The 27,831-nt window shown below is 40.1% G+C and overlaps 1 protein-coding gene across 1 annotated transcript; it reads left to right on the top strand.

Annotated features, from left to right (window-relative positions):
• Positions 1,176–27,095, top strand: TMEM19 (transmembrane protein 19). The gene is made up of 6 exons (XM_003126376.6): positions 1,176–1,866; positions 4,672–4,785; positions 20,334–20,471; positions 20,825–21,079; positions 22,187–22,396; positions 25,290–27,095. The coding sequence occupies exons 1-6, from the start codon at positions 1,671–1,673 to the stop codon at positions 25,451–25,453; spliced, it is 1,077 nt and encodes a 358-aa protein (XP_003126424.3). The 5' UTR covers positions 1,176–1,670; the 3' UTR covers positions 25,454–27,095.

Here is a 27,831-nt window from a genome sequence, read left to right on the forward strand (position 1 = left end):
TAACCCAGCAAACAAAAGTTAATTTCAAATAAAACGTGAAATCAATCGCTAGAGTCAGACTTTTATTTATTTTTTTTAACTTTTTTTTTGTCTCTACAGGGTAGTACCCGCAGCATATGTAGGTTCCCAGGCTAGGGGTCTAATAGAAGCTCTTGTCGCAGTCCTACTCCACAGCTACAGCAACCGCAACCGCCAAATCCCAGCGGCGTCTGCAACGGACACCACAGCTCATGACAACACAGGATCCTCAACCCACTGAGTGAGGCCAGGGATTGAACCCGAAACCTCATGGTTCCTCAGTTGGATTCGTTTCTGCTGAGCAACCACAGGAACACCGAGGCAGACTTTTAATAGTAAGGAGTGGTCTGCTTTGTAAATAAATTGACTGAATGCACAGACTTTAGTTTTTATTTTTTTTAAGGCCGAACCCACAGCACATGGAAGGTCCCAGGCCAGCAGTCGAATTGGAGCTGCAGCTGCCCGCTTACAACACAGCTACAGCAACACGTGATCCAAGCCATGTCTGCAACCTACACAGTAGCTCAGGACAACAGGTAACTCCGGATCCTTAACCCACTGGGCAAGGCCATTGATCAAACCCTCCTCCTCAGGAATACTAGTCAGGTTTGTTACCTCTGAGCCACAATGGGGAACTCCTGCACAGAATTTATGAAAGATGTGAGAACAAATAATAATTATTTGAGAGTTCAATAGCAGGAACTATGCAAAGCTATCTTTACACCTCCAGCAGCCAGCAGTTTATAAGCGCTAAACTGTGTTGTTTTAAAATGATTTCCTCAGTCATAAAATTCCCTTTCTACAGCCCAATACTCTCCCCCTGAAAAGTACATGATATTGTACGGAATGAGCTGTTCATAGATGGAAAAACATTCGAATTGTATTCTCAACATGGACTTGGTCTAAATTCACTTGCATGAATGATCATCTATACTATTACTACCGAGGTGGTGGTTTCACTTTTGGGGTTATTCTGGAAACGGAGGGCCTTTCAGGTGTTCCAAGTGTCTAGATTCTAGGAAGCTTTACAACGCACTACATTACAACGCATTACAAACACACACCGGACTGAACACGGAACCTCCTTGCTCCGTCCTCCCGCTCCAGCTGCCCTTGGAGCCGCCCTTTAAATGCTCGCGTGATCGAGGTACCGCCCACAGGTGGCCACGGCGCATGCGCCTAAGAGGCGAGCCAGGGGAGACGGGCGCACAGCAAGTCGCGGGCTGAGCGCTAGGGTCCTTGGCCCTGGCCCGCTGGACCCGGCGGTGCAGGCGTCCATCCGGACGTGACCGCGCTCCCTTGCGCTGGACTTGCCAGCGGGACACCCCACATTTAAGCTCTGACTCCGCCCCTTTGCGCCACCGACCCCGGGCGTCAGCGCGTGGCAGGCGGCGGGGGCGGAGCTAGCCACCCCCGGCCGCTGATTGGCTGCCTCCGCTTCCCCTTCCCGAGAGTTCAGGTGTGAAGTGACTGCTGTCCGCGAGCCGGCGCCCTGAGGAGTTACGCTACGCTCTTGCAGCGAGGTTTTAACCTCACCCAGACTCCTCTGGCAGCGCTCAGCCAGACCAATTTTTGGAAATATTTGGGTTTATATTACTTTGCTGTCGGTGGAAGATGTCGGCTTCTACACGAATGTTTTGCTGGCCACTTAAATGACTTTTTTTTTCCTCAGAAACGCGAAACATTTTCTCCCCCAGGTGTTCCTATCCTCATTTTTCATGACAGATCTTGATAACAATTCATGCAAAAAATATATAAAGATGATAACTAATATAGTTATACTGAGCCTGATCATTTGCATTTCTTTAGCTTTCTGGATTATGTCTATGACTGCAAGCACCTATTATGGTGAGTATGAATGTTTTGATTGTCTTTTTAATTTGTGGGATTTAAAAGGTACCGTTGTGAAAGACAAAACTCTTGTCTTCTGAATAGTTGTAAACTGTTGTGTTTAGTTAACTTCCGGGGCCTGAATTACCTTAACTAACCTGGAAATATACAGTGCCTTGAACCTTTTAAAGCCTTTGAGCATTGCCGTTTGTCATAATACTAGTTACAGCAGTTTGAAAAATATGTTTTTATGTTTTATGTAATTATTGCATCTAGTTTGGTGGAGAGTAAGTGAGGTGAAATTTAATTTTGTAAAGCACTTGCAGTGATGCCTTTACTAAGAATATTAGTGAGGTGGTTTACCAGTTCCATGTGTCTTGTACAAAATAAAAAGTAAAAATAAAAGATGACACAATATTTACACTTGGAGATTTGGATTTTTTTTGTCTGCACTTTGGTCCCTTCAGAAGAACAGACCTGTTTTAAAGCCTGAAACCAATTTGCATAAATACTCTAGACTCAAATCTTTAGGGTTTTTATTTTTTGTCTTTTTAGGGCCAACCCACGGCATATGAAAGTGCCCAGTTTGAAGTTAGAGGTCAGATTGGAACTACAGCTGCCAGCCTATACCACAGCCACAGCAATGCCGGATCCAAGCCTTTGTACAAACTTCCTTGGTACCCCTTTACAAAAAATAGGAGTTCCCTAGTTGCACAGCATAGGTTAAAGTTCCAGCGTTGTCACTGAAGCAGCTTGGGTCGCTCCTGTGGCGTGGGTTCCATCCCTGGCCCAGGAACTTCCACATGCCAGGACTGAGGCCAAAACACGAACAATAACCAAAAAAAACAAAAACAAAACCCACAGAATACTGTTCAGTTCAAAGGAAAAGTGAAAAATCAAGAAAGTGAACTTTTATAAGTGGTTGTATCATAAGTGATTGCTGTTTTAGACCTTAGTCCTTTTGCAAAGAGACATGTGGATAATAGAGTGCGTGTTCTCCAAGGTACAGGAGCTTTCAGGCTGTTCATTAATAATGATTCCCGGTAGGAAATGAGAGTTATGGGAAAAGATTCTTCTTGATGCTAGTATTAACCATGACTTGAACTAAATATACCAGGATTTGTTCATTGAAATGACCCCTTGGGGCCAGGCACTTGATGCAGACAAGTGAAGCTGTCCAAGTCTTTTCTTTGCATATTAAACACGGGAACAGTTTACACTTCCAGAAATAGGATTTTTCTTTTTTTCTTTCTTTTGTCTTTTTGCCTTTCTCTGGGGCCGCTCCCTCGGCATATGGAGGTTCCCAGGCTAGGGGTTTAATCGGAGCTGTAGCTGCTGGCCTACGCCAGAGCCACAGCAACGTGGGATCTGAGCCGTGTCTGCAACCTACACCACAGCTCATGGCACGTCCGGATCCTTAACCCACTGAGCAAGGCCAGGGATCGAACTCGCAACCTCATGGTTCCTAGTTGGATTCGTTAATTACTGAGCCCCAATGGGAACTCCAGAAATAGGATTTTTCAAAAATTTTTTTTTTTAACATTTGATGTTCTTTGTCTTGCATTTTCCAGTGTTTGATAGAAACATAGGCACAAGCAAGGGTTCACATTTTTTTTTTTAACCATGATCACTCAACCTTGGTGTTTAGGAGTCTGTCAGGAATGTGGGTAATTTAACGGCATGCAGCAGCTTAGTGTAGGATCTTAATTCCTAGACTAGGAATTGAACTCAGTTCACAGCAGTGAAAGTGCTGAATCCTAACCAGTAGACTACCAGGGAACTCTGGTAGGAGCTTTTTTTTTTTTTTTGGCTGCCCCTACAGCACCCAGAAATTCCCAGGCCAGGGGTTGAACCCGACCCACAGCAGTGATAATGCTGAGTCCATAACTGCTAGGCCACCAGGGAGCTCCTCCAGTGGGGATTTTAAATGGGAAAGCCATGACCTCTCTAAAGGAGGCAGCCTCAGTTCCTGTTGTGGCTCAGCAGAAGCGAATCCCCAGTAGTATCCATGAGGACGTGGGTTTGATCCCTGGCCTCACTCAGTGGGGTTAAGGATCTGGCATGGTCAAAAGCTGGGGTGTAGGTTCAGCTTGGATCCCACATTGCTGTGGCTGTGGCATAGGCCAGCAGCTGCAGCTCCGATGCAACCCCTAGCCTGGGAACTTCGATATGCCACAGATGCAGCCCTAAAAAGCAAAAAGAAAATAAAAGGGGGAGGCAGGCTCTCTTCACCTTCAGCCAATTCTGCCACATTTTAAAAACAGAAAACAAGAATCTGGATTTTTATATGAAATTTACTAATCTTTAAATAGTGACTCAAATTTTCTGAAAAAAAAATTATGCTAGCCAAACAAAACATCTGCGCATTTATTAAGCCTTTGGAAAAATCAGTTGCTAACCTTTGAATCCTGAGGTGTGTAGCCTGTGGGAATGTTCACTTTTTAAAAAATGAAAGGCAGAGTGAGGAGTAATTGGATCCTGTTTAGAGAGGGGTTTGTTCTGTGCAGCTCTTGAGATCTAATACGTATCTCCTTTGTAAAAACATGAGGAACCAGAGATTTCTTTCAAATATATATTAAATTCCCATTGTTATAAATAGTTGTAAATGGATCTCAAAACTTAAACAGACTTGCTTGTTCCCCAGTAGGATTGTTTCTCTGAAAATATACAGATCTCAACAGAAATATTTTGCTTTGGCGGCTTCATCTCATTTTCTCTGCTTACCACAGTATATTTATCCAGAATGCAGTGGTCAATACTTGTAGCCAAGACTAACTTGTGCCAGCTTCACCCAATTTGTGCTCTACCTTTATAATTTTTCAGGCAACTTACAGCCTATTTCTCCTTGGCGTTGGCTGTTTTCTGTTGTTGTTCCTGTTTTGATCATCTCTAATGGCTTTAAAAAGAAAAGTCTAGATCACAGTGGCGCTATAGGAGGTATGTTTTTATTTCGAATGTTTAACCAAATAAGTGCTTGCTTATATAATCTGAATTCATGTTTTATAAATTATAAGTATATGAAACTGTAAATCACAATATTATGTATTTTAGACAATGATAAAGTTATGAATTGCTCAGCATTCCAATTCTGTCAAAATTTCAGATACTAGCATACCCTTTTAGTGTGACATACAAATTAAGCTTTGTAATTGATATCAAGTCGGTTAATAGGATAGACTTTTGAGGACCTCAATTATTCTGCTTCTCAGTTGGATTAAATTTTCTACTAGCAGAAACGTTGGAGCATTCCTTCTAGATGTAAAATAGAGAAGCTGTTTGAAAGAATAGCTTTTGGAAATTGTTATTAGTAGCCTCAAGCAGGGTAGTCCCAACTGAGTCTTTGAGATTCATTTTTCAGAATTGATTTGGGGAAAGGCCATTTATTTATTCTTTTACCAGATATTTACTGGGCACTCACTGTGTGCCACTATGTTAGAAATTGAGGCTATAGCTGTGAACGAGAACAGGTTCCAGTTTTTTGGAACTTTTTAAAAGGTTTTTTTAAAAATGTATATAGTTGATTTACAGTGTTCTGTCAATTTCTGGTGTACAGCAAAGTGACCCAGTTGTATGTATGTATACATTCTTTTTCTCATATTATCTTCCATCATGTTCCATCACAAGTGATTAGATACAGTTCTCTGTGCTATACAGCAGAACCTCATTACTTGTCCACTCCAAAAGCAATATTTTGCATCTACTAATCCCAAGCTCCCAGTCCATCCTGTTCTTTCCCCCTCCCCCTTGGCAACCTCAAGTCTGTTCTCCATGTCCATGAGTTTATTTCTTTTCTGTAGATAGGTTCATTTGTGCCGTATGTTAGATTCCAGATATAGGTCATATCATATGGTATTTGTCTTTCTCTTTCTGACTTACTTCACTTAGTATGAGACTTTCTGGTTCCATCCATGTTGCTTCAAATACCTTTATTTTGTTCTTTTTTTATGGCTGAGTAGTATTCCATTGTGTATATGTACCACATCTTAATCCATTCATATATAGTTGGACATTTAAGTTGTTTCCATGTCTCAGCTATTGTGAATAGTTCTGCAGTGAATGTAAGGATACATGTATCTTGTTCAGTGAAAGTTTTGCGTGGATATATGCCCAGTAGTGGAATTGCTGGTCATATGGTAGTTCTATATTTAGTTTTCTGAGGTATCTCCATACTGTTTTCTATAGTGTTTGTACCAATTTACATTCCCACTGACAGTGTAGGAGGGTTCCCTTTTCTCCACACCCTCTTCAGCATTTGTTATTTGTAGCTGTATGTTAGTAAGTAATGATGACCATTCTGACTAGTATGAGATGGTACCTCATTGTATCTTTGATTTGCATTTCTGTAATAGTGATGTTGAGAATTTTTTCATGTGCCTGTTGGCCATCTGTATAACTTCTTTTGAGAAATATCTGTTCAAGTCTTTGCCCATATTTCAATTGAGTTGTTTGTTTTTTTGCTGTTGAGTTTTTTTGGAACTTTCATTCTTTAGTTTAGATAGATAACAAATACAATACATAAGGGAGTTCCTGTTGTGGCTCAGTGGGTTAAGAACCCAACTAGTATCCATAATGATGCAGGCTTGATCCCCGGCCTTGCCCAGTGGATTAAGGACCTGACATTGCTGTGAGCTGTAGTGTAGGTCGCAGATGCAGCTTAGATCCCGTGTTACTGTGGCTGTGGCGTAGGCCTGCAGTTGCATCTCCAATTCCCCTGGCTTGGGAACTTCCATATGCTTCAGATGCAGCCTGAAAAAGCAAATAAAAAAAAAGTAAAACTTTTCAGTTTAAAATTTGGTGTTGTTTTTCTTTTTCTTTTTTGGCCACTTAATGGCATATGGAGTTCCCAGACCAGGGGTCATATCCAAGTCACATTTGTAACCTATGCTGCAGCTGCAGCAATGTTGGATCCTATAACCCACTGCTCCAGTCTCGGGGTTGAACCTGCATCCCGGTGCAGCAGAGATGCCACCAATCCCTTTGTGCCACAGTGGGGACTCCAAGTACAAAGATTCAAGTACAGAAGCCCTGACATATACAGGCCTGGCTTGTTCAGGAGTGAGCATAAGGCTCATTTGACTAGAAAATGGTAAGAAAAATAGACAAGGGCAGGTAATATGGGGCTGCAGGACTCAGTAAAGATTCTCTTCCAAACTAGACTCCCCCCGCCTCAAATCAGGGGTGTTACATGAAGTGATTTGACTTTAGGATTTTCGTATTTTACCACGGTTATAAGCCCCAAGACATGAGGATTCCACCCACCTCCCCAAATACTTCTCATGGGATGAGATCACTGCAGGATGAGGGTTATTTGGAATTGGCATGTCTTGAAGCCACCTACCCAGCCTTCAAAATGCTGATCATCATTACTCCTAAATGCACTGTAAACCACTCTGTTCCCTCTATATTGACATAGAGCAGGTATTTCATGAAGTTTTTATAGACTAGAGCAGGCTATGGAGGCAAAATAGAACAAGGACTAGAATCAGGCAGGATAAGTCTGAATGATGGATATGGCTTTGAGAGAGTTACTTAACCTCTCTATATCTGTTTTCTCTTCAGAGAAATGGAGCTTTGAATATTAAACCTAGAGAAGGACACACCATGAGAGTAATAAAGCTTAAACTTCATGGATTCTCATTTGCAATGGTACCTTTCAAGGCCCTGGGAGGAGCCCTAGCAATGTATTGTCATGGTCCTATTGTTGTATAAATTTTACAGAGGTAAAAGATATTTTTGTCCTTTTTTTTTTAGAGTACCCCCAATTTATAAGCTTTAGGACCCATAAAATCTTGATCTACCCCTGATTTCATTCTTAGGGTTGCAGTAAGAATTAAATGAGATAATTACTGTAAAGTTTTTAGTTCAGTGCCTGGACACATAGCCAACATTTGTTGGGCACTTATTATTAGAAATAGTTATTCAGAATCATGCTAATTCTCTTTCTTCCTAGTGGAGATACACTGTTTTAAGTTCTATTGAGCAATTGAGGAATTTTTTTGTTAGCACTTTGAAAGTATTAACTCATTTATAGCAAATAATTTGAACAGTCTCTGCTTGCATGTAATGGTATAGGGATACACTTTGCTAAAAATGACCTCAGGTAGCCTTGCCCTGCTTTTCATTGTTCTTCACCCATAGGAAGAAGTGTGGAATTCTTCTTGAAATACTGTCTTCCTTTGGCTTTCATGCTGTATGTTATCCTGTTTTTCCTTTTACTTTTCTGATCTCTACTTTTGTTTCTTACCCGTTGCATTTCCTTTTCTGCCTTCTAGCCCTTGGGCCTCCACTTCTCTCCTCCTTGGCTTGATTTAGAATTAGAAGATATATATTTGAATCCTAGCATTGCCACCTGCTGTCTCTGTGAACTTGGCCACATCACCTATCTCCTCAGAGCCTCACTTTCTTCATCTCCTATCAAATAGGTCCTTATGCCCTTATTGGTGAGGCCCAAACAAGATAACATGTAGGACAACATATCTTTTCAACTATAAAACTATTATAACTGTTAGTGAACATTTAAACTCCCCAGACATAGAAAGTGTGTCACATGCTTTTGTAGCCCATGCTCTTTTGAATTCTGCTACACACTGTTATAATATTGCTTAGGAATTATATGTAGATTGATTTTGATTTTGATTTTTTTGTGTTTGTCTTTTTAGGGCCACAACCTCAGCATATGGACTTTCCCAGGCTAGAGGTCCAATTGGAGCTGTAGCTGCTGGCCTACACCACAGTCACAGCAATGTCAGATCTGAGATGTTTCTGTAACCTGCACCACATCTCACAGCAATGCCGGATCCTTTAACCCGCTGAGCTAGGTCAGGGATCTAACCTGCATCCTCATGGCTACTAGTCAGATTTGTTTCTGCTGAGCCACGACAGGAACTCCTGTAGATTGATTTTAAAACCTCTACTATTTTCCTAATTATTTCATTCTATGTAATGTTGGAATCTCTTTTGTTTGGAGGGTTTTTTTTTTCCTTAAGTACGAAGAATTATAATGTTGATTCAAAGTATGTCATGGTATTTGAGAATGCTGTCCTGGAGTATGACTGCAAATCACTTAAACTTTTACTGTTGTAATTTTCCCACTTGTAAAATGAGAAGGAAGAATAGTATCTATAGTGTTGACTTATCAGGAGGAGTCATTTATGTAAAGTGCTTAGCATAGGACCTGTCACACATAATAAGTATTTTATAAATGTAAGTTATTTTTGTTTTCCTTCTACAACTACTATTCACAGTCATAGGTATTTCACTGAGGTTTGCCATATCATATCTTTAGAGTGATTGGGATTGAGAAGGTCAGAATTTCCTCAGGATCTGAGTATTTTGAGTCCTCCACGACACAGGAACATATACCTCAGGGTTGAAAGAAGAGGGGAGAGATTGAGGCAGTGCTCAGGGCGAACATTGAAGTCAAGGATTCTGATTTCCCTGAGAAAAAGAGTACCTCTAGAATAAAGTGAGGATCATCACATGAGGGGTTATGTGAGAAAGTGCTTGAAAACTGTGCAGCACTGTACAGGTGATTTTCTTTTCTTTTCTTTTGGCTTTTTAGGGCCACAGCTGTGGCATATGGAAGTTCCCAGGGAGGTGGTCGAATTGGAGCTATAGCTGCTGGCCTGTACCACAGCCACAGTGATGTAGGATCTGCACTGAGTCTACAACCTACACCACAGCTCACAGCAACACCGGATCCTTAACCCACCAACAAGGCCAGGGATCGAACCTGTGTCTTCATGAATACTAGTTAGATTTGTTTCCACTGAGCCATGACGGGAACTCCTGCAGGTGATTTCCTTGAAGGAACTATTATTTAGTTATTCAGTATGTTCCTTTGAACATGTCTGTATGGACAGTTTGCATTAGTCCCTTGACAAGTTTAAATTTAATTTCACTTGCCAAGACTCTTAGTGGGTTCTCAGTTTTTTAAATAATGATTTTTATTTTTTCTATTATAGTTGGTTTACACTGGTTCCCATTTTTTTATTCAGTCCTTCAACAGATATTTAGTAAGGGTCCCCTGAAAGCTAGATACTATTCTGGGCACTTAAGACGCAGTAGAGAGCAAAGAGATCTTACATTTCTAGTTAAGTAAGATAGGTTTGAGATACTTAATCCCAGAAGGAGATGCCGTAGGTGTAATGGGAGTGCACGGCCAACAGGGTGTTGTCAGGAAAGGCCTGTAGTTGTGCTTCATGTGGTCTTAACACAGCCTTACCTCTGGTTGTCATAGTTCAGGGCTGGCATTCAGTCTTTTGAAATAGAAAACTCATCCTATCAGGTACCGAGAGTTAGAGCCAAGAAAACTGGTTTATGTTGCCAGTTCTCACAAGGGACTAATGTATGTGCCAGACTGCTGCTTTATTAATCTGATAAAATCTAAAACTACTGGGCTGACTGCAACACACATGTCACTGTTAAGACATGCCCTATTCCTGCAGCCAGGCCACTTGAGAAGTCAGACTTTAATTAGAAGGTTGCTTTGGTGAATACAGAGTCTGAGACACAGTCAATAATGCAAATCCACAGGACAGAGTGTCCCCTTTTACAGTATACAAGTCCTCCCAGCCTCTGGTTCCCTTGGCTTTCATAGTTTATATTTTGGGCTACCTAGTTTTTCTTTTGATTTTCATAGTCTTTCTTTAGGCAAAGTCTGTATGATATAGTAGATTATATTGAGTTTATTAAATTATAAAATTCCAGTCCTTTTCTGCCTCCCAGAAATTACTCCCAGTTACCTTGGAGTAACTCCCCTTGGTTGGAATTTTGGTGCACTCTTCTCCCACTATCAGAGCCATTTGTAGACAGTGTTGTTTTGCTTCCCAGATGGCATCTGTCAGTTATAGAATTTGCCTGTTTTAAACTCAGAAGGCAGTCGTGATCCTTAAGTCTTCGTATTCTTTGGGAGTATCCCGTTGTTATACATATTAACTCCTTATCACTGACAATTAGAGGTTCTGGAGATGGGTTGAAGAGGTAGAATAGACACCAACTGAAGATAGCAGCTGCAAATCTAAAAGTTCAGACATAACTGGGAGATGCAAAAAATTCTAAAATATTTTTAGACTGAATGAAAGTAATCTTTTCTTCACAGGATGTTGCCTTCAGTTTATTTCCTCATCCTGAACTTGTCATCAACTTGAACATTGATCACTTCACGTGGTATTTTGAGATGGTTGAAGTAAAAGGGATGTAAATGATGCCTTTTTGTAGCATTTCAGTGTAGGCTGTTTTAGGGCCATCTTACTCTGGATGTGTTTAAAGACAGTGGAACAGGAGTTCCCATCATGGCTCAGTGGGTTAAGAACTGACTAGTATCCATAAGGATGTGAGTTGTTTTTGTTTTTGTTTTTTTGTCTTTTTGCCTTTCCTAGGGCCACTCCCGCAGCATATGGAGGTTCCCAGGCAGGGGTCTAATCAGAGCTGTAGCCGCAGGCCTATACCACAACCACAGCAACGCCAGATCCAAGCCGCATCTGCGACCTACACCATGGCACATGGCAACGCCAGATCATTAACCCACTGAGCAAGGCCAGGGATCGAACCGGCAACCTAGTTGGTTCCTAGTTGGATTCATTAACCACTGAGCCATGACAGGAACTCCCATAAGGATGTGAGTTTGATGCCTGGCCTCACTCACTGGGTTAAGGATCTGGTGTGGCTGTGAGCTGTGGCACAGGTTGCAGATGTTGCTCGGATGCAGCATTGCTGTGGCTGTGGCGTAGGCCAGCAGCTGCAGCTCTGATTCAACCCCTAGCCTGGGAACTTCCATGTACTGCAGATTCAGACCTTAAAAAAAAAAAAAAAAAAAGACAGTGGGACAAGTTGTTAACTGTGACTGTCCCTGGAGAAGGGAAGGGAGTGGTGGTGGTGAAGGGGAGAGACACTTTGACTTTTACCTCATATACTTTAATATATTTTGGTTTTCCTCTCCAATACTTGTGTATTACTTTTGTGATATATTAAAAGACAATTTAAAAAACTTAAAATCTGGATAACATAATAATAATATTCATCGTTATTATCATTACAACAGTAATGATGTTATTGTTGAGATTTTGTCATTGTAACTGCTGTTATTGTCAATAATATTAGTAAACATTTATTAAGGGCCTCCTACGTGCTGGGTTATATAATAAGCATATTATAAAAATGATCTCATTTAACTTTTCACAGCAAGCCAGTGAGGTAGGAATATTATTATTAAAATTAATTATATTAATTATTATTATTATTAAAATCAATTACATTAGTCAACTATTACTATTAATTAAATTGAGGCTTAAGGTTAGGTAACATCTAGTCATGTAGAAGTGGAGGAGTCGAGGTTTTAACTCCAGGCTGCTCAACTCCAGAGTTGAAGCACTTTACTAGCACTTTATACAGTATTACTCTTTTTTTTTTTTGTCTTTTTTTAGAGCCGCACCCTGTGGCACATGGAGGTTCCCAGGCTAGGGGTGTCATTGGAGCTGTAGCCGCCGGCCTATGCCAGAGCCACAGTAACTTGGGATCCGAGCCACATCTATGACTACACCACAGTTCGTGGCAACACTGGATCCTTAACCCACTGAGCAAGGCCAGGGATCGAACCTGTAACATCATGGTTCCTAGTTGAATTAATTAACCACTGAACCACAGTGGAAACTCCAGCATTACCCTATTTATTTTTCTTTTTTCTTTTTTTTGTCTTTTTGTCTTTTTAGGGTTGCACCTGCAGCATGTGGAGGTTCCCAGGCTAGGGGTCCAATAAGAACTGTAGTCGCTGGTCTATGCCACAGCCACAGCAACTCGGGATCTGAGCCATGTCTGTGACCTACACCATAGCTCATGGCAACACTGGATCCTTAACCCACTGAGTGAGGCCGGGGATCAAACCCAAGTCCTTATGGATACTAGTTGGGTTCGTTAACCACTGAACCACATGGGAACTCTGCATTACCATATTTCTTACATTCTTATTTATAATGTACTAAACTTAAATAAAATGCCAATAATGAAGTATCTCTAGATGGGTCAGTCAGTCTGGATAGAGCTAACCAATAGAAAGAGTCACTACAGAAACATGAACCTGGTCCCTGTTCTAGTATTTAGTACTTACTTATTAAATATATATTAACTTAGAATTCCCTTGTGGCTTACCAGTTTAAGGATCCAGCATTGTCACTGCTGTGGCACAGGTCATTGCTGTGGCCCAGGTTTGATCCTTGACTTGGGAACTTCTGTGTGCCATAGGTATAGCCAAAAAGAAATATATATAGGAGTTCCCAAGTGGCACTGTCGGTTAAGAATCTGACTGCAGTGGCTCTGGTTGCTGCAGAGGTGTGGGTTTGATCCCCAGCTCAGCACAGTGGGTTAAAGGATCTGACATTGCTGCAGCTGTGGCTCAGATTCAGTCTCTGGCCTGGGAACTTTCATGTGCTGCAATGCGGCCATAAAATAAAAAAATTTTTTTTTTAAAGTAAGGTGTGTATATATATATATATATGCATATATATATACTTATTTAGTAATTATTTAATATCTATTCTGTTACTTAGTAGAATTTTGTTGTGTTATTTAATAGAAATCTTTATATAGCAAAAGTGAATGTATTTATCTTAAAAGTTACAGAGAGCAGAAATTGTCAACCATGGAGTTAGGGGTAGAAAAGGTTGTAGTTAGAAATACAAACAGGCTGCCTGGATAGGGCCACACAAGATAGCAGTACCTTAGTGTGCTTATCACATTCTGTGAAACTGCCAGGCCAGAAGATGGATTTTTGTCACACCCCTAAACTGGAAGTTTAGAGTCGAAGTAACCAAACTTGTGAGAGACCACTTTACAAAGCCGAATGTAAATTTCTTGGGTGCTGCTGATCTGAGTACTCAGTGGCAGACTAGCACATTCTCTCTGTGAAAGAAGGACTCTAAAATTATCAAAAGTGCTTGAAAATTCAGAATCACATATAAAGAATGCTACCTTTTATGGAAGGAAGAAGGAAAAATAAGAAAGCATGCATATATCTGTTTATAAAAGGAAACAGGAATGAAAAACCAGAGACCAGTGATGTTGGTTACCTACAAAGAATGGAAAGAGAGTAAAATATAGAGGGAGGGGCAGAAGGAACATGGGAGGAAGTGACACTTCTTTAGGTATACTTTTTTGTGCAAGTATGACTTTTGAAAACATGTTGGTGTTCCCTTATTAAGAAAATCAGGAAAGATGGGAAGTGGGAAATCTGAAACTGAAAGCAGACTAAAACAGATGAGTCCAGTTGTATTTTAAATGAATTCTATAAGCACACTGAAAGGGGGAAAAAAAAACAGTAACTTATGAACACGATATTTAAATATATGCTTTATTCCTTTAGGCTTGGGTTATTGAAAGGGGAGACTTGCAGACGAATCCTCAACTATTTTCAGTAGATTCATTTTTGTTGTAGTATGGGTGAAGCTTTGTAAAACAGTTTTAGATGTAATAGAGGATTGAGCAAATGAGTGAAATTGTCATTGTTTGAGGCCAGGGTTCTAACTAAGGAAAAATAGGCTTACAGCTATGGAATGGGGAAAAGCAAAAGAGAACCTATGGAGACAGATTAGAATTGAAGTTAATCTGTGTGCTCTTGTGATTTCCAAAATACTTATGTGTATCTATATATACAGGTATATGTGCCCAGTATATATATGCATATATATATATATGCTTGTATGTATATTTGTATGTCTTCATATTTTCTTGCTGTGTTCACAAAAAGCAAATATATACCCCAGTGAAAATGAGCACACAGAATATAGATCTTGACTTCTAACGTCCATTCTCTACTGTAATGAACCAGAGCTCCTCAGAGAAATGACTGCTTCCAAGACTGGAGCAAAGTAGATATGAGATGAGCCTTGAGGATCTTGTTATACTAGAAAGAAGGGAGCCGTTAAAAAGAGAGGAAGAGTAGTTCCTGCTGTGGTGCAGTGGGTTAAGAATCCAGCTGCAGCACCTTTGGCTGTGTGGAGGTGTGGGTTTGATTCCCGGCACAGCTCAGTGGATTAAAAGAATCCAGTGTTGGAGTTCCTGCTGTGGTGCAGCAAGATAAACAGTGTCTCTGCAGCAGCAGGAACATGGGTTTGATCCAAAGTCTGGCACAGTGGGTCAAGGATCCAGTGTTACTGCAACTGTGGTGTAGGTTGCAACTCCGGCTTGGATTTTATCCCTGGCCAGGAAACTCCATGTGCCGTGGGTGCGGCCATAGAAAGAAAAAAGAGAGGAGTCCCTGTTGTGGCGCAGAGGAAACAAATCCGACTAGGAACCATGAGGTGGCGGATTCAACTCCTGACCTTGCTCAGTGTGTTAAGGATCTTGTGTTGCCAAGAGCTGTGGTGTGGGTCACAGACGTGGCTTGGATCCAGCATTGCTGTGGCTGTGGCAGAGGCTGGCGGCTACAGCTCCAATTGGACCCCTACCTTGGCAATCTCCATATGCCGTGGGTGCGGCCCTAAAAAGACAAGAAAAAAAAAAAGAGAGAGAGAAAGAATAAATCATGTCAAATGAATGCAGTACTGAGCTTGTCTATTTTGTCTGATATTAGTATAGCCACTCTGCTCTCTTTTTCAATCCTTTTACTTTCAACCCATTTGTCTTTGGATTTAAAATGATTCTCTTGTGGACAGCATACAGTCGGATCATATATTTCTATCCATTTTGCCAATCTCTGTCTTTTGATTGGAACATTTAATCCATTTACATTTAGAATATGGAGTTCCCTGGTAGCCTAACATTTAAGCATTCAGCATTGTCACTGTTGTGGCCTGGGTTCTATCCCTGGCCCAGGAACTTCTGCATGGCTTGGGAGCTGCCAATAAATTAAATACATAAATAAGGTAATAATTACTAATAAGGAGAGACTTACTTCTGTCCTGTAGCAGTTTGTTTTCTGTATGCCTTATAGTTTTTTCTCTTTTCTTCCTTACTGTTTTTTGTTTGTTTGTTTTAAATGGCCACACATGCAGCACATGGAAGTCCCCAGGCTAGGGGTCAAATTGAAGCTGCAGCTGCTGTCCGCAGCCACCCCAGATCTGAGCTGTATCTGTGACCTACACTGCAGCTCATGGCAATGTCAGATCCTTTAACCCACTGATCAAAGCCAGGGATCAAACCCGCATCCTCATAGATACTAGTCAGATTCTTAACCTGCTGAACTACAGTGGGAACTCCCCTTACTGTCTTATGTTGGAAAGAAAGTTTCAACACAAAGAAAGAAATCATGCTACAAAGAAAGCATTTGTAGTGAAATGTTTTCATTCCCTACTCATTTCCTTTGGTAATCTACAACTTTGCTTTGTGTTTTCTACAAGACTTACATTTAATATCCTAAAGTTATAACACTCAAATGTGAATTTTTGCCAGTGTAACATCAATAACATATAAAAACTGTCTTAATTTCTCTCTCACTTTTGAAAAATAGTTTGGCTATATAGAGGATTCTTGGTTGGATTTTTATTTATTTATTTTTTTTAAGCACTTTGAGAACAGCGCCTTCTGGCCCCAAAGTTTCTGATAAAAAAATGTGCTGATAGTCTTATTGAGTTTTTTTTTGTTTTTTTGTTTGTTTGTTTGTCTTTCGTCTTTTTTTTTTAAGTGCCGTACCCATGGCATATGGAGGTTCCCAGTCTAGGGGTCGAATTGGAGCTACAGCTGCAGGCCTATGCCACAGCCATAGCAACTCAGGATCTGAGCCGTGTCTGTAACCTACACCACAGCTCCTGACAATGTCAGATCCTCAACCCACTGAGCAAGGCCAGCAACCTCATGGTTTCTAGTCGGATTTGTTTCCACTGCACCACAGCAGGAACTCCCTGATAATCTAATTGAGGACCCCTTGTACGTGACTAGTTGCTTACTTCTTGCTCCTTTTAAGATTCTCCTTGAATAGTTTGATTAAAATATGTCTCAATGTGGGTCTCTTTGAGTTCATTCTACTTAGAGTTTGTTGAGTCATCGTTTTGCCTTTTCTAGGACCACACTGCGGCATATGGAGGTTCTCAGGCTAGGGGTCGAATCAGAACTGTAGCCGCTGGCCTACGCCACAGCCACAGCAATGCCCAGATCCAAGCCGAGTCTGCAACCTACACCACAGCTCATGGCAACGCCAGATCCTTAACCCACTGAGCAAGGCCAGGGATTGAACCCACAACCCCATGGTTCCTAGTTGGGTTTGTTAACCACTGAGTCACCAAGGGAACTCTGATCTTGCACATTTTTTATATTTATGTCCTTTATCAAACCTGGGAAATTTTCAGCCATTATTCCTTTAAATAATTTCTCTGTTCTCTTCTCCTTCTCTTCTCCTTCTGGGATTCCCACTACTATATGTTGGTTCACTTGATAATGTCACACAGGTCCTTCAGGCTCTGTTCACTTTTCTTTAGTCTTTTTCCTTCTGTTCTTCAGACTTGTTAATTTCCATTGCCCTGTCTTCAAATTCATTGATTCCTTCTCACTGCTGAAATGTACCTGTGACTCTCTAGTGAATGTTTTATTTTAATTATTGTATTTGTCAACTCCAGGATTTCTTTTTTGGTTTCTTTTAGGTTTATATCTCTTTACTGATATTTCCATATTGTCCATACATTGTTTTCTTGGCTTTCTCCACATTTTCCTCTAGTTATTTGAGACTCTTCAAGGTGCTTGTTTAAAGACTTTTTAAAGTAGGTCCAACATCTAGCCTTTCTCAGTGATAGACTCTGTTGCTTTATTTTTTTTCCTTTGAGTGGATCGTACTTTCCTGTTTCTGTGTATACTTTGTGATATTTTTGTTGGAAACAGGACATTTAAATCTAATATATGGCGACTGGAACTCAGAATCTTCTGCACTCCAAGGTTTTCTCTTTTTTGTTTGTTTTGTTTTGGATAGTTATATGATGCGTCTGTGCCAAGGATCAACCTGAGATGTAAAGTTAAGTCTTCTCAGTCTGTTTTCAAGCCTGTGCCTTTTTCTGACTACTTCCCTTATAAACGCAGTTGTTTTTGGAGTTCCCTCATGGCTCAGTGGGTTAAGGACCCAGTGCTGTCACTGCTGTGGCTCTGGTTACAGCTATGGCATGGGTTTGATCCCTGGCCCAGGAACTTCATGGTATGGGTGTGGCAAAATGAAGGGAGGAAGGGATATTGGCACCAACCCTTTAAATTCTCTGGAAGTTGCTTTAGCTAGATAGATACGGGCTTGCAATGTTGAGAAGTTCAATAATGCCTGTACCTCCATGATCGGAAGCAGCAATCAGTGATTAGAACACAAATCCTGGAGTTCTCAAGATGGCTCAGTGGTTAATGAATCTGACTAGGAACCATGAGGTTTCGGGTTTGATCCCTGGCCTTACTCAGTGTGTTAAGGATCCAGCCTTGCCATGAACTGTGGTGTAGGTTGCAGTCTCGGCTCAGATCTGGGCATTGCTGTGGCTCTGGCATAGGCTGGTGGCTACAGCTCCGATTAGACCCATAGCCTAGAAACCTCCACGTGCAGCAGGTGCAGCCCTAGAAAAGACAGATAGACAAAAAACAAAAAACACAAATTCTGATACTTGGAAGACAAAGTATTTTGGCCACTCAGTTTCCCATGAGCTTTGTGCAACCTATTCCTACAACTCCTGCAATGTCTACCATGGGACTGGGGGTAGTGGATGGCTAGCTACTACCCACCTAAGAGCTGAAAGTAGCCAAAATTAACTGCAGTTTCCTTCTAAAGCTTCTCCTGGAAGTTACAAGCCTTCAGTAGACTCCAGAGTTCCAAAATAGTTGGGGTTTTTCTGTTTGTTTTTTGTTTGGCCTAACCCGTGGTGTGTGGAAGCTCCTGGGCCAGGAATCGAACCTGTGCCACAGCACTGAAAATGCCAGATCCTTAACCCACTATGCCGCTAAGGAACTCTCCCAAAGTGTTTTATCAGACAGATTCTGCCAGTGTAATTGTTTTCTAGGTAGGAAGACAGATTTCTGGGGCTTCCTATTCCTCCATCTTCTCAGAATCCACTCTCTAATTCATTTTTGTAGGATTAACTAACCATTGTGATAATAGAAATGAGAATACTTTGTTACCTAGCTACCAAGTTTTGCTCACAAGAACGTTTTCAGATTTTGTGCAAACGGGCCTTCAGAGATTGTGATTTAAAAATCCAGTTCTAACATATGTTTGCACTTTCCCTGTAGAATTACCTAGACAGGGGCTTTATAACTTAAATAACACAGCAAGTTCTTTAAGTCTCAAGCATATTTGACATTTTGCAGTTGACAGTGGCCTCTTGCCGTATTTCTGTGATGTGAAGAGTGCATCTTTCGTTCCTTTTTTCCCCTCTTCTTGGTCATGAAATGTAAACTACTCTCTTGTTTGTTTTCCTGATTGAACTATAGATACTATAAGCCTTACTAGAAATTAGTCACTCATGGAAAATTGAAGGATGTCCCCTTTCTCCTTTGTTCAAACAAAAGGAACAGAAAGTCTAAAAATCTAAAATCATATTTAGAGAACATATTTCATTTTTAGTTCCACATAAGATCCGTGATTGTTTCCCCAGATATGCATAGGAAACCTTAGCTAAGAAACCTGTCTCTGTCTCCTCACAAGTTTGTGAGGGTCAGCAAGAGAGCATGTGAAAGTTCTTTAAAAAGCATAAAAAGTTTGTCTTTAAGTAGAAAAAAGGCTGTGGAGGGAAAATGTGAAAAATAGAAACTTGAAATACTTTATAATCTTACCTCACCTAAAAGAACCACAATTAATTTAGAATGTCTTCAGACTAGCTATCTACTCAGTTATGTATAATATATATGCAATACATATTTTTTTAACAATAAAACCACTGCTATTGTGTTCTACAATTTGATTATAAGCAGTGTGTCTAAAATAGTGTCTTAGATTCATGCAGTAGTTTATTTTAAAGGGGGTCAAATTATGGTAAAAAAAAAAAAGTAACAAAATTCAAGGAGTTCCCTCATGGCTCAGCAGGTTAAGGAATTGGCATTGTCACTGCTGTGGACCTGTTTACAATTGTGGCATGGGTTTGATCCCTGGCCCAAGAACTTCCAAATGCCAAGAGTGTGGCAAAGGATTTACATGGAGATCCTGCTGAGTAGCATCGAGAGCTATGTCTAGATACTTATATTGCAACAGAACAAAGGGTGGGGGAAAAATGTATACATGCAAGAGTAACTTGGTCCCCATGCTGTACAGCGGGGGAAAAAATAAAAAAAATTTAAAAAAATTAAAAAAAAGGGAAAAAAAAAAGAGTGGCAAAAAAACAGAATACAACAAAACAAAACAAAAAAACCTCAATTCATTCAAGCAGGCTTTCAGTTTACTGTTTTGCTGTTTGGTAATATCTTAGATAAAAATATAAATCTGTTGGAAATGAACATTTCTAATTATTATATGAAAATAACTTTAAAAAATCATTCTTTTTCTCACAACATTAATGTAATGCATGGACTAAGTGTAATTTTGTGTGTGTATGTATTTCTTTCAGGGCTCGTGGTTGGGTTTATCCTAACCATTGCAAATTTTAGCTTTTTCACCTCTTTGCTGATGTTTTTCCTTTCTTCTTCAAAACTGACTAAATGGAAGGGAGAAGCAAAGAAGCGTCTAGATTCAGAATACAAGGAAGGTAAAATGAATTATATTTGATGTTACTTAAAATAGTAACCTTTATTTCATCTTAACATGTTATAAGACGTTTATCTTATATGATTTAGTTTATCATTACTTTATCATTAGTTTATCATTACTTTGCCACAATAGCAAGTAACAGCAGAATTTTAGAAGTACTAAAGCCTATCATTAATTATTCTAAGACATTACAGAATGTGATCAAAGGTACCATCCCACTTTTAGTCATTTTAAAAATTTTAGTCATTTTTCTTTTCTTAAACTTTAAAATATAAGTTCCTATGATTGCATGATTTTCCTCCTGAAGAGAAAACATTTTTTTTGTCCTTTCATCCTCTTGTTTGTTTCTAGGTGGGCAGAGGAATTGGATTCAGGTATTCTGTAATGGAGCTGTGCCCACAGAGCTGGCCCTGCTGTACATGATAGAAAATGGCCCTGGGGAAATCCCAATAGATTTTTCCAAGCAGCACACTGCTTCCTGGATGTGTTTGTCTCTCTTAGCGGCTCTGGCAAGCTCTGCTGGAGACACATGGGCTTCAGAAGTTGGCACTGTTCTGAGTAAAAGCCCGCCAAGACTGATAACAACCTGGGAGAAAGTTCCAGTTGGTGAGTTTTTATTTAGGTTTCATTAAAAAGCAAAAATGAACATAAAGCCTCCTGATTTATTATGTTTCTTTGTGAAGAGCCTTTTAAGAATTTCTCTTGGTCTACTTAATTGGAAAATCACTATAGGCTCTTAAACTGGTGATAAATACTATTTGCAGGAAGTGCCAACAATTCCTAGAGAAACAATAGAGAAACAGAGATTGACCCACAGGCTTATCAGTGGGAAAGGAAAAGATAGAGTATTTCTTGAGAACCTGGAATGTAGTTAGTGTTCCAATATATATCTCAATTCTCCATTACCATAATTGACTGCTAGTACTACTAGTGGTACTTCTTTTTTTTTTTTTTTTTATCGTCTCCTTCTCCTTCCTCTTCTTTTCCATCTTTTCTCCCCTTCATCATCACCATCACCATCATCATAACAGCTAACATATTTGAGTACCTACTATGTGCAAAGCACTCTCTGACATGAATTACTGTTTACTCTTTTTTTTTTTTTTTTTTTTTTTTTTTGGTCTTTTTAGGGCCACACCCATGGCATATGGAGGTTACCAGGCTAGGGGTTGAATTGGAGCTGTAGACGCAGGCCCACACTACAGCCACAGCAACACTAGGTACGAGCAATGTCTGTGACCTACACCATAGCTCACAGCAGCACTGGATCCTTTAACCCACTGATCAAGGCAAAGGATCAAACCCACATCCTCGCGGATACTCGTCAGATTCGTTTCTGCTGAGCCACAACGGGAACTCCACTATTTACTCTTAACAATGATGTGAATTGATCGTTTTGTTGTTTACATCAAGAAAAGTAAGGTATTAGAGAAGGTAGGTGACTTCACCACACTCACCAAGCTTGAAAGTGACAGAACTAAGATTGAAACCAGGCGGTCTGGCTCTACTAACCTATCCCGCTTCACTGCTTAGAATGTCAGGAGTTACTGAGGAGAGAATACTTTTCTAAGTAGGACAGTCTTTGGTTTACATCAAAGAGAACACTTTCTTTGAGTAAGTCTTGATTAGATAGGTACTAAAATTTTTTGCTTTTTTTGGCTTTATGTGTTTGCTCATTGTTAACCAGATGGTTTTATCTGTGTTCTTCTTCAGGGACCAACGGAGGGGTTACGATGGTGGGACTTGCCTTCAGTCTCCTTGGTGGGACCTTTGTGGGCATCGCGTACTTCCTCTCGCAGTTGGTTTTTGTTAACGATTTAGACATTTCTGCTCCCCAGTGGCCAATTATTGCATTTGGGGGTCTGGCTGGATTACTAGGATCGATTGTGGACTCATATTTGGGAGCTACCATGCAATTTTCTGGTGAGAACATTACTTATTATTGCAACTTATCAGTGTATTAAAGTAATGGGAACTCAGCCACACACAGTGGTGGCAGGGCCTGGCTACTACAGAGAAGAGGTGTTTTACTCTTGTTTGTGGGCCAAAAAACTCAAGGATTGTATTTTTTTTTTTTTTTCCTTTTTAAGGCCCCGTACCTGCGGCATATGGAAGTTCCCAGGCTACAGGTTGAATTGGAGCCACACAGCTGCAGGCCTACCCTGCACCGACAGCAATTCCCACATCTGAGCTGCATCTGTGACCTGTGCCGCAGCTTGAAGCAGTGCTGGATTCTCAACCTACTGAGAGGTCAGGGACCAAATGCATATCCGCATGGACACTATGTCAGGTTCTTAACCTGTGAGCCACAACAGGAACTCCAAGGACTGTATTTTTGACTAATTGTAAAACAGGTTATTTTAGTTTCTCTTCTGTGGAAAGTGTAAAGCATTCCAATAAAGTTTTTAATGTGGTTTTTTTTTCACCCATGCTGTTGATTTTTAAATGTAATAGTCTGATCATGACACTGAATAAATGTGTTAGAAAGAAAGAAAGAAAAAGAAAGGAAGGAAGGAAGGAAGAAAAGAAAGAAAGAAAGGAAGGAAGGAAGAAAAAGAAAGAAAAGAAAGAAAGAAAGAAAAGAAAAGAAAGAAAGAGAAAAAGAAAGAGAAAGAAAGAAAGCAAGAAAGAAAAAGAAAGAAGGAAGGAAAGAAAGAAAAAGAGAATTGGGAAAGAAATTTAGAAAAGGAAAAAAAAAGAGAGAGATGTGATAATAAAAACAATCCTAAAGACCCAGGTTGCTGAGGGACTAAGAATGATCGGGCAAGATCTCTTCTACAGTTTTGAATTTCTTATTCTTTTGTGTTAAATTGAAAGAGAATTAGCCCTGTAGAGCAGAATAGAAGCTACTTAGGAAGGATGTGTTAGTGCAGGAGACTGATGCTTTTGCTTATGGAATTTACCTAATCCCAGGAAAACAGAACATTTGGAATCAAATCATTGTAATGTCCCTCTTTCCATTTGTTTTCCAAGTCTATTTGCGAAATAATTATTCTGCTAATATGACTATACACAAATGATACACTTTTCTACTGTGACATCGTGTTCATGCTCCTCCCCACTGAGTTTTTGGTCCTACTCAAGATATAAAGGAGAGTGAGTTTTCTCCACAACTTTCTGTGCTTTGCATATGAGGCTCGCCTGTCATGTCAGTGTACTGACATATTCTGCTAGATATGTATTTGTTCCACCCTCTAACCAACAATGTTTTCTCCTTTGATTCAGATAGCGAAGAGGCTAGAAGTCTGGAAAACGGTTCCCTGAATAGAGTCCTCTCAATTCTCTTCATGCCCCCAAAATAATCTACTTGTCCTCCTGCTCCCCCCTTCCACTGTTAGGACATTTTTTCTCTCAGCTTCATTAGTCTTAATATAAATGCAGAGAAGAAAGTAATCTGATTTTTTTAATTAAAGTATAGCTCATTTACAATGTTGCATAATTTTAATTTATACAAAAGGGTCATAACCCTTTACACACACACACACATTCTACAAGGTTTTTTTTTTTGTTTGGTTTTTGTCTTTTTGCCTTTTCTAGGGCCACTCCCACGACATATGGAAGTTCCCAGGCTAGGGGTCTAATCGGAGCTGTAGCTGTAGCTGCCGGCCTATTGCCAGAGCCATAGCAACGCAGGATCCGAGCCAAATCTGCAATCTACACCACAGCTCATGGCAATGCTGGATCCTTAACCCACTGAGCAAGGCCAGGGATTGAACCCACAACCTCATAGTTCCTAGTTGGATTCATTAACCACTGAGCCACGATGGGAACTCCCCTACAAGGTTTTTTAAACTCCTTCCTTCTTCCCTCCCTCCCTTCCTTCCTTTTTGAGGGGGGCCACACCCTCAGCATATGGAAGTTCCCAGACTAGTGGTCGAATTAGAGTTGCAGTTGCTGGCCTGTTCCACAGCCACAGCAACACGGGATCCGAGCTGCATCTTCAGCCTACACCACAGTTCAGGGTAGTGCCAGATCCTTAACCCATTGATCAGGGCCAGGGATCAAACCTGAGTCTTCATGGGTACTAGTTGGGTTCGTTACTGCCAAGCCACAACGGGAACTCCGTCTACACATTTTCTTAAAGAACATACAGGTTTTTTTCTAAATTGGGCTATTACTGGGGAAGTTTCTGAACATATTGAGTGGGTTGGGGAAAAAAATATGGGCTAAGGAGCAGACTGATCTTTGTGTGCCTCCTTTGTGCTAGCGCCCTGCTAGGTCCTGAGTGTCCATTTTAGAGACTGCAGGTGTGATCCCTGCTTTCACAAACCTCTCAGGTCACTCTTGGTGGAAACCCCAGGGAAGCCCAGTATGCCAGTTTCATGCCATGTCTGCTCTTCAAGTTCTCCCTTCTGCTTCTGAAAACATTCCAGCATTGTTAAAAGAACAATATTAAGGTGTACTGAAACCCATTCAAAGAGGCCTCTTGTAGTCAGTGGTTCTGTATCACTTGCCAGATAGGTTATCTGCTGAAGTCATTTTACAAATGGCTGAGAACCTTTGGAGGAGAAAGCTAATTTGTTGTTGTTGTTGTTGTTTTAATCAAGTCACTTGGATTTTTTAGCTCACTTTCTTCTTCTTTTTTTTTTGGTCTTTTTTTAGGGCCACACCTGCAGCATATGGAAGATCCCAGGCTAGGGGTCCAGTCAGAGCTGCAGCTGCTGAGCTACACCACAGCCATGGCAACGCTGGATCCTTAACCCACTGAGTGAGGACAGGGATTGAACCTGAGTCCTTTTGGATACTAGTCCCATTCATTACTGCTGAGCCACAACGGGAACTCCTTTCCAGCTCACTTTCTTCTTTTTCATTCCAGGTTTGGATGAAAGCACTGGCATGGTGGTCAACAGCCCATCAAATGAGGTGAAGTACATAGCAGGGAAACCCATTCTTGATAACAATGCAGTGAATCTGTTTTCTTCTGTCCTTGTTGCCCTCTTGCTCCCAACAGCTGCTTGGGGTTTTTGGCCCAGACAGTGAGCTTTATTTCATTTACAAAAGTTAAAACTGTGGTAAATTCAGCTAAATTTGTAATTCCAAGTTTCATCCCAAGAAGAGTAATTGTAATGACAATGCAGAAATGCCAGCTCCTTCCAAATTCTGTTATGATGGAATTCCACATTTTTCCTCTCATTAACAACCTTGTAACAACTAACATCTTTCTGGTGGAAGGTTAGAGTCATAGAATTTATCTCCTATATATATTCTTTTCAGCTGAATGGTAACTTGCTGAGCAGCGAAACTATAATGTCCCTCTATATTGAACTGAAAGTTTCTATGTGGTAGATATAAATTTTGTTTTTTGTTTAAATCAGTAAAAGGACTAAAAATGACAAAAATTTTAAAATGTGGCAGAGAAATGCCACCATGCCAGTTATCCAAATGTTGTATCTGCTTTAAGTATTTAAACAGATTGTGTGGAAGCCTGAATAAGTGTCGTTTCCTGGACTTCTCATTACTTGCCATTTATAATTGTGAAAAGAGTGGAGTTTTTTCCCCTGGTAAGCTGTGAGGTCTACTCCACGTTTATTCTTCCTTCCTCAGGGTTAGTGGTGAAAAAAGGCAAATGTCTTTTTCATGTGACCTTTAGAGTGCGTGAAACAAATTATTTTTCAGTCTAAAAAATGTGCACCTTACTATATATTTCATTTGATCTCTGAGCAGAAGTTATCTAAAACGTAGTATTTTTAAAGGTATTTTCTAGCTTTCTTGAAATTTGTGTAGGAATCTGGTTTACATTGGCATGGTGAATAGTTAAAAAGCCACTTGAAAATTATTGTAATTATTACTTCATGTGCTGTCCTAGAATTCCCTGGAAGATGCTATGATTTCCTATTATGTACCTTCTAAGTTGTGCTCTCTTCAACATTATAGCCTCAACCAAAGTGAAATCTACTTCTCCGTTGTTCTTCACTATGATTTATGTGCTAAAGGAGTTTAATATAGTATTAAATATAGGATTACTGTGCTAAAAGTATTTTGAAATATTTCCATACCTTTCTTCAGACCTTTTTGCATTCATAGAAAAAATTGAGGCGAGATGTCATGAATAAGCCACTATCAGAGTGGATAAAGCTTAGAATTCTTAATTAGTGACCCTACTGTAGTGATTATGTAGAAGTGACTTGGTTCAGGAAGAATTAAAAAAAAAAAACAAAGAGTTGACACACTTAAGCCTTAAGCCACTGCTCAGTGGGTCTCAACCATTGGTTTTCAACTTGGTGTATACATTGACATCACCTGGGCATCCTATAAAACAATACTTGTGTCTGGGCTTCACCCAGAAATTCACATTTAACTGGTCCGGGGTACAGCCTGGGTACTGGGACTTTTTAAAGTTTTTCATGCCCGTTAGAATCATGTAGGGAGTTTTTAAAAGCAGTGTTGCCAAGGCCTCTCTTTAGACCAAGTAAATTAGAATGTGGGAAAGTGAGGCCCATGCATGGGTTATTTTTAGAAAGCTCTGTGAGAGTCTAATAGTTAAATAGGTTGAGAACTACTAAATAAGAATATCTTCAGACAAATGTCAAATCATTATGTTGTACACCTGAAATTAATGTTGTATGACCATTATACCCCAATAAAAGTAAAAAAATAAAAGATTATCCTATACCTAAAAGAAGTCTCAAAAGAGTGGGGCTTTTCATTTTTATGCAGATAACTATTAGCAGCTGTGCCGTATTGCTGTCTTCGTGGATGGAGAGCTTCCGGTAATTATACAGCGTCTTATAGCTACCTCGCTTACCAGATCATCCCTGCGTCAGTTTTCTATGCAGTCTGTTTATTCCTACAGCTGTTCTAACCTGCCTTTTCTCTCTTTTCCTGGCGACTCATCCTCATGACACACTAGGGGCCAAAAATACTCTTTGAAATCATTTTGGGATTGGGTAGAATTACTATATCTGTCACAGTTTGGGGACATAGTGCCTCACAGTCCTTTATTTGAAAACCTAGGGCTAGTTGTGTTTTGGAATCAGAAATTTTCAGATTTTAGAAAAGTGATAGGGTACTTATAAAATGTTTTAACCTAAAATGCCCAAAAGAATCTAGTGTGGCACCCATTATCAAATACAGTAATATTTCTATGGTGAATATATGAGTAGCACCAACAAATGTGCTAACTAAAGACTGCGAAAAGCCTTGGATCAGATCGGTTTTTGTCACCAAATTTAGAAAGAAATGTTCTGTTTTCAGAGCATTTTTTGGATATGATAATTGTAGTTTTTTTAGATGAGAGTCTTTAAAGAAAATCTTAACATGTATTTTACTGTAATATTATTTTTAACTTGGATATTTAACTAGTTCAGCCTATTCTTCCTCTTTACTGAGCGAGCAGTTTATGCAAAAAATACTTTTCA

This window comes from Sus scrofa, chromosome 5 (assembly GCF_000003025.6).
Source record: "Sus scrofa isolate TJ Tabasco breed Duroc chromosome 5, Sscrofa11.1, whole genome shotgun sequence".
NCBI lineage: Eukaryota > Metazoa > Chordata > Mammalia > Artiodactyla > Suidae > Sus > Sus scrofa.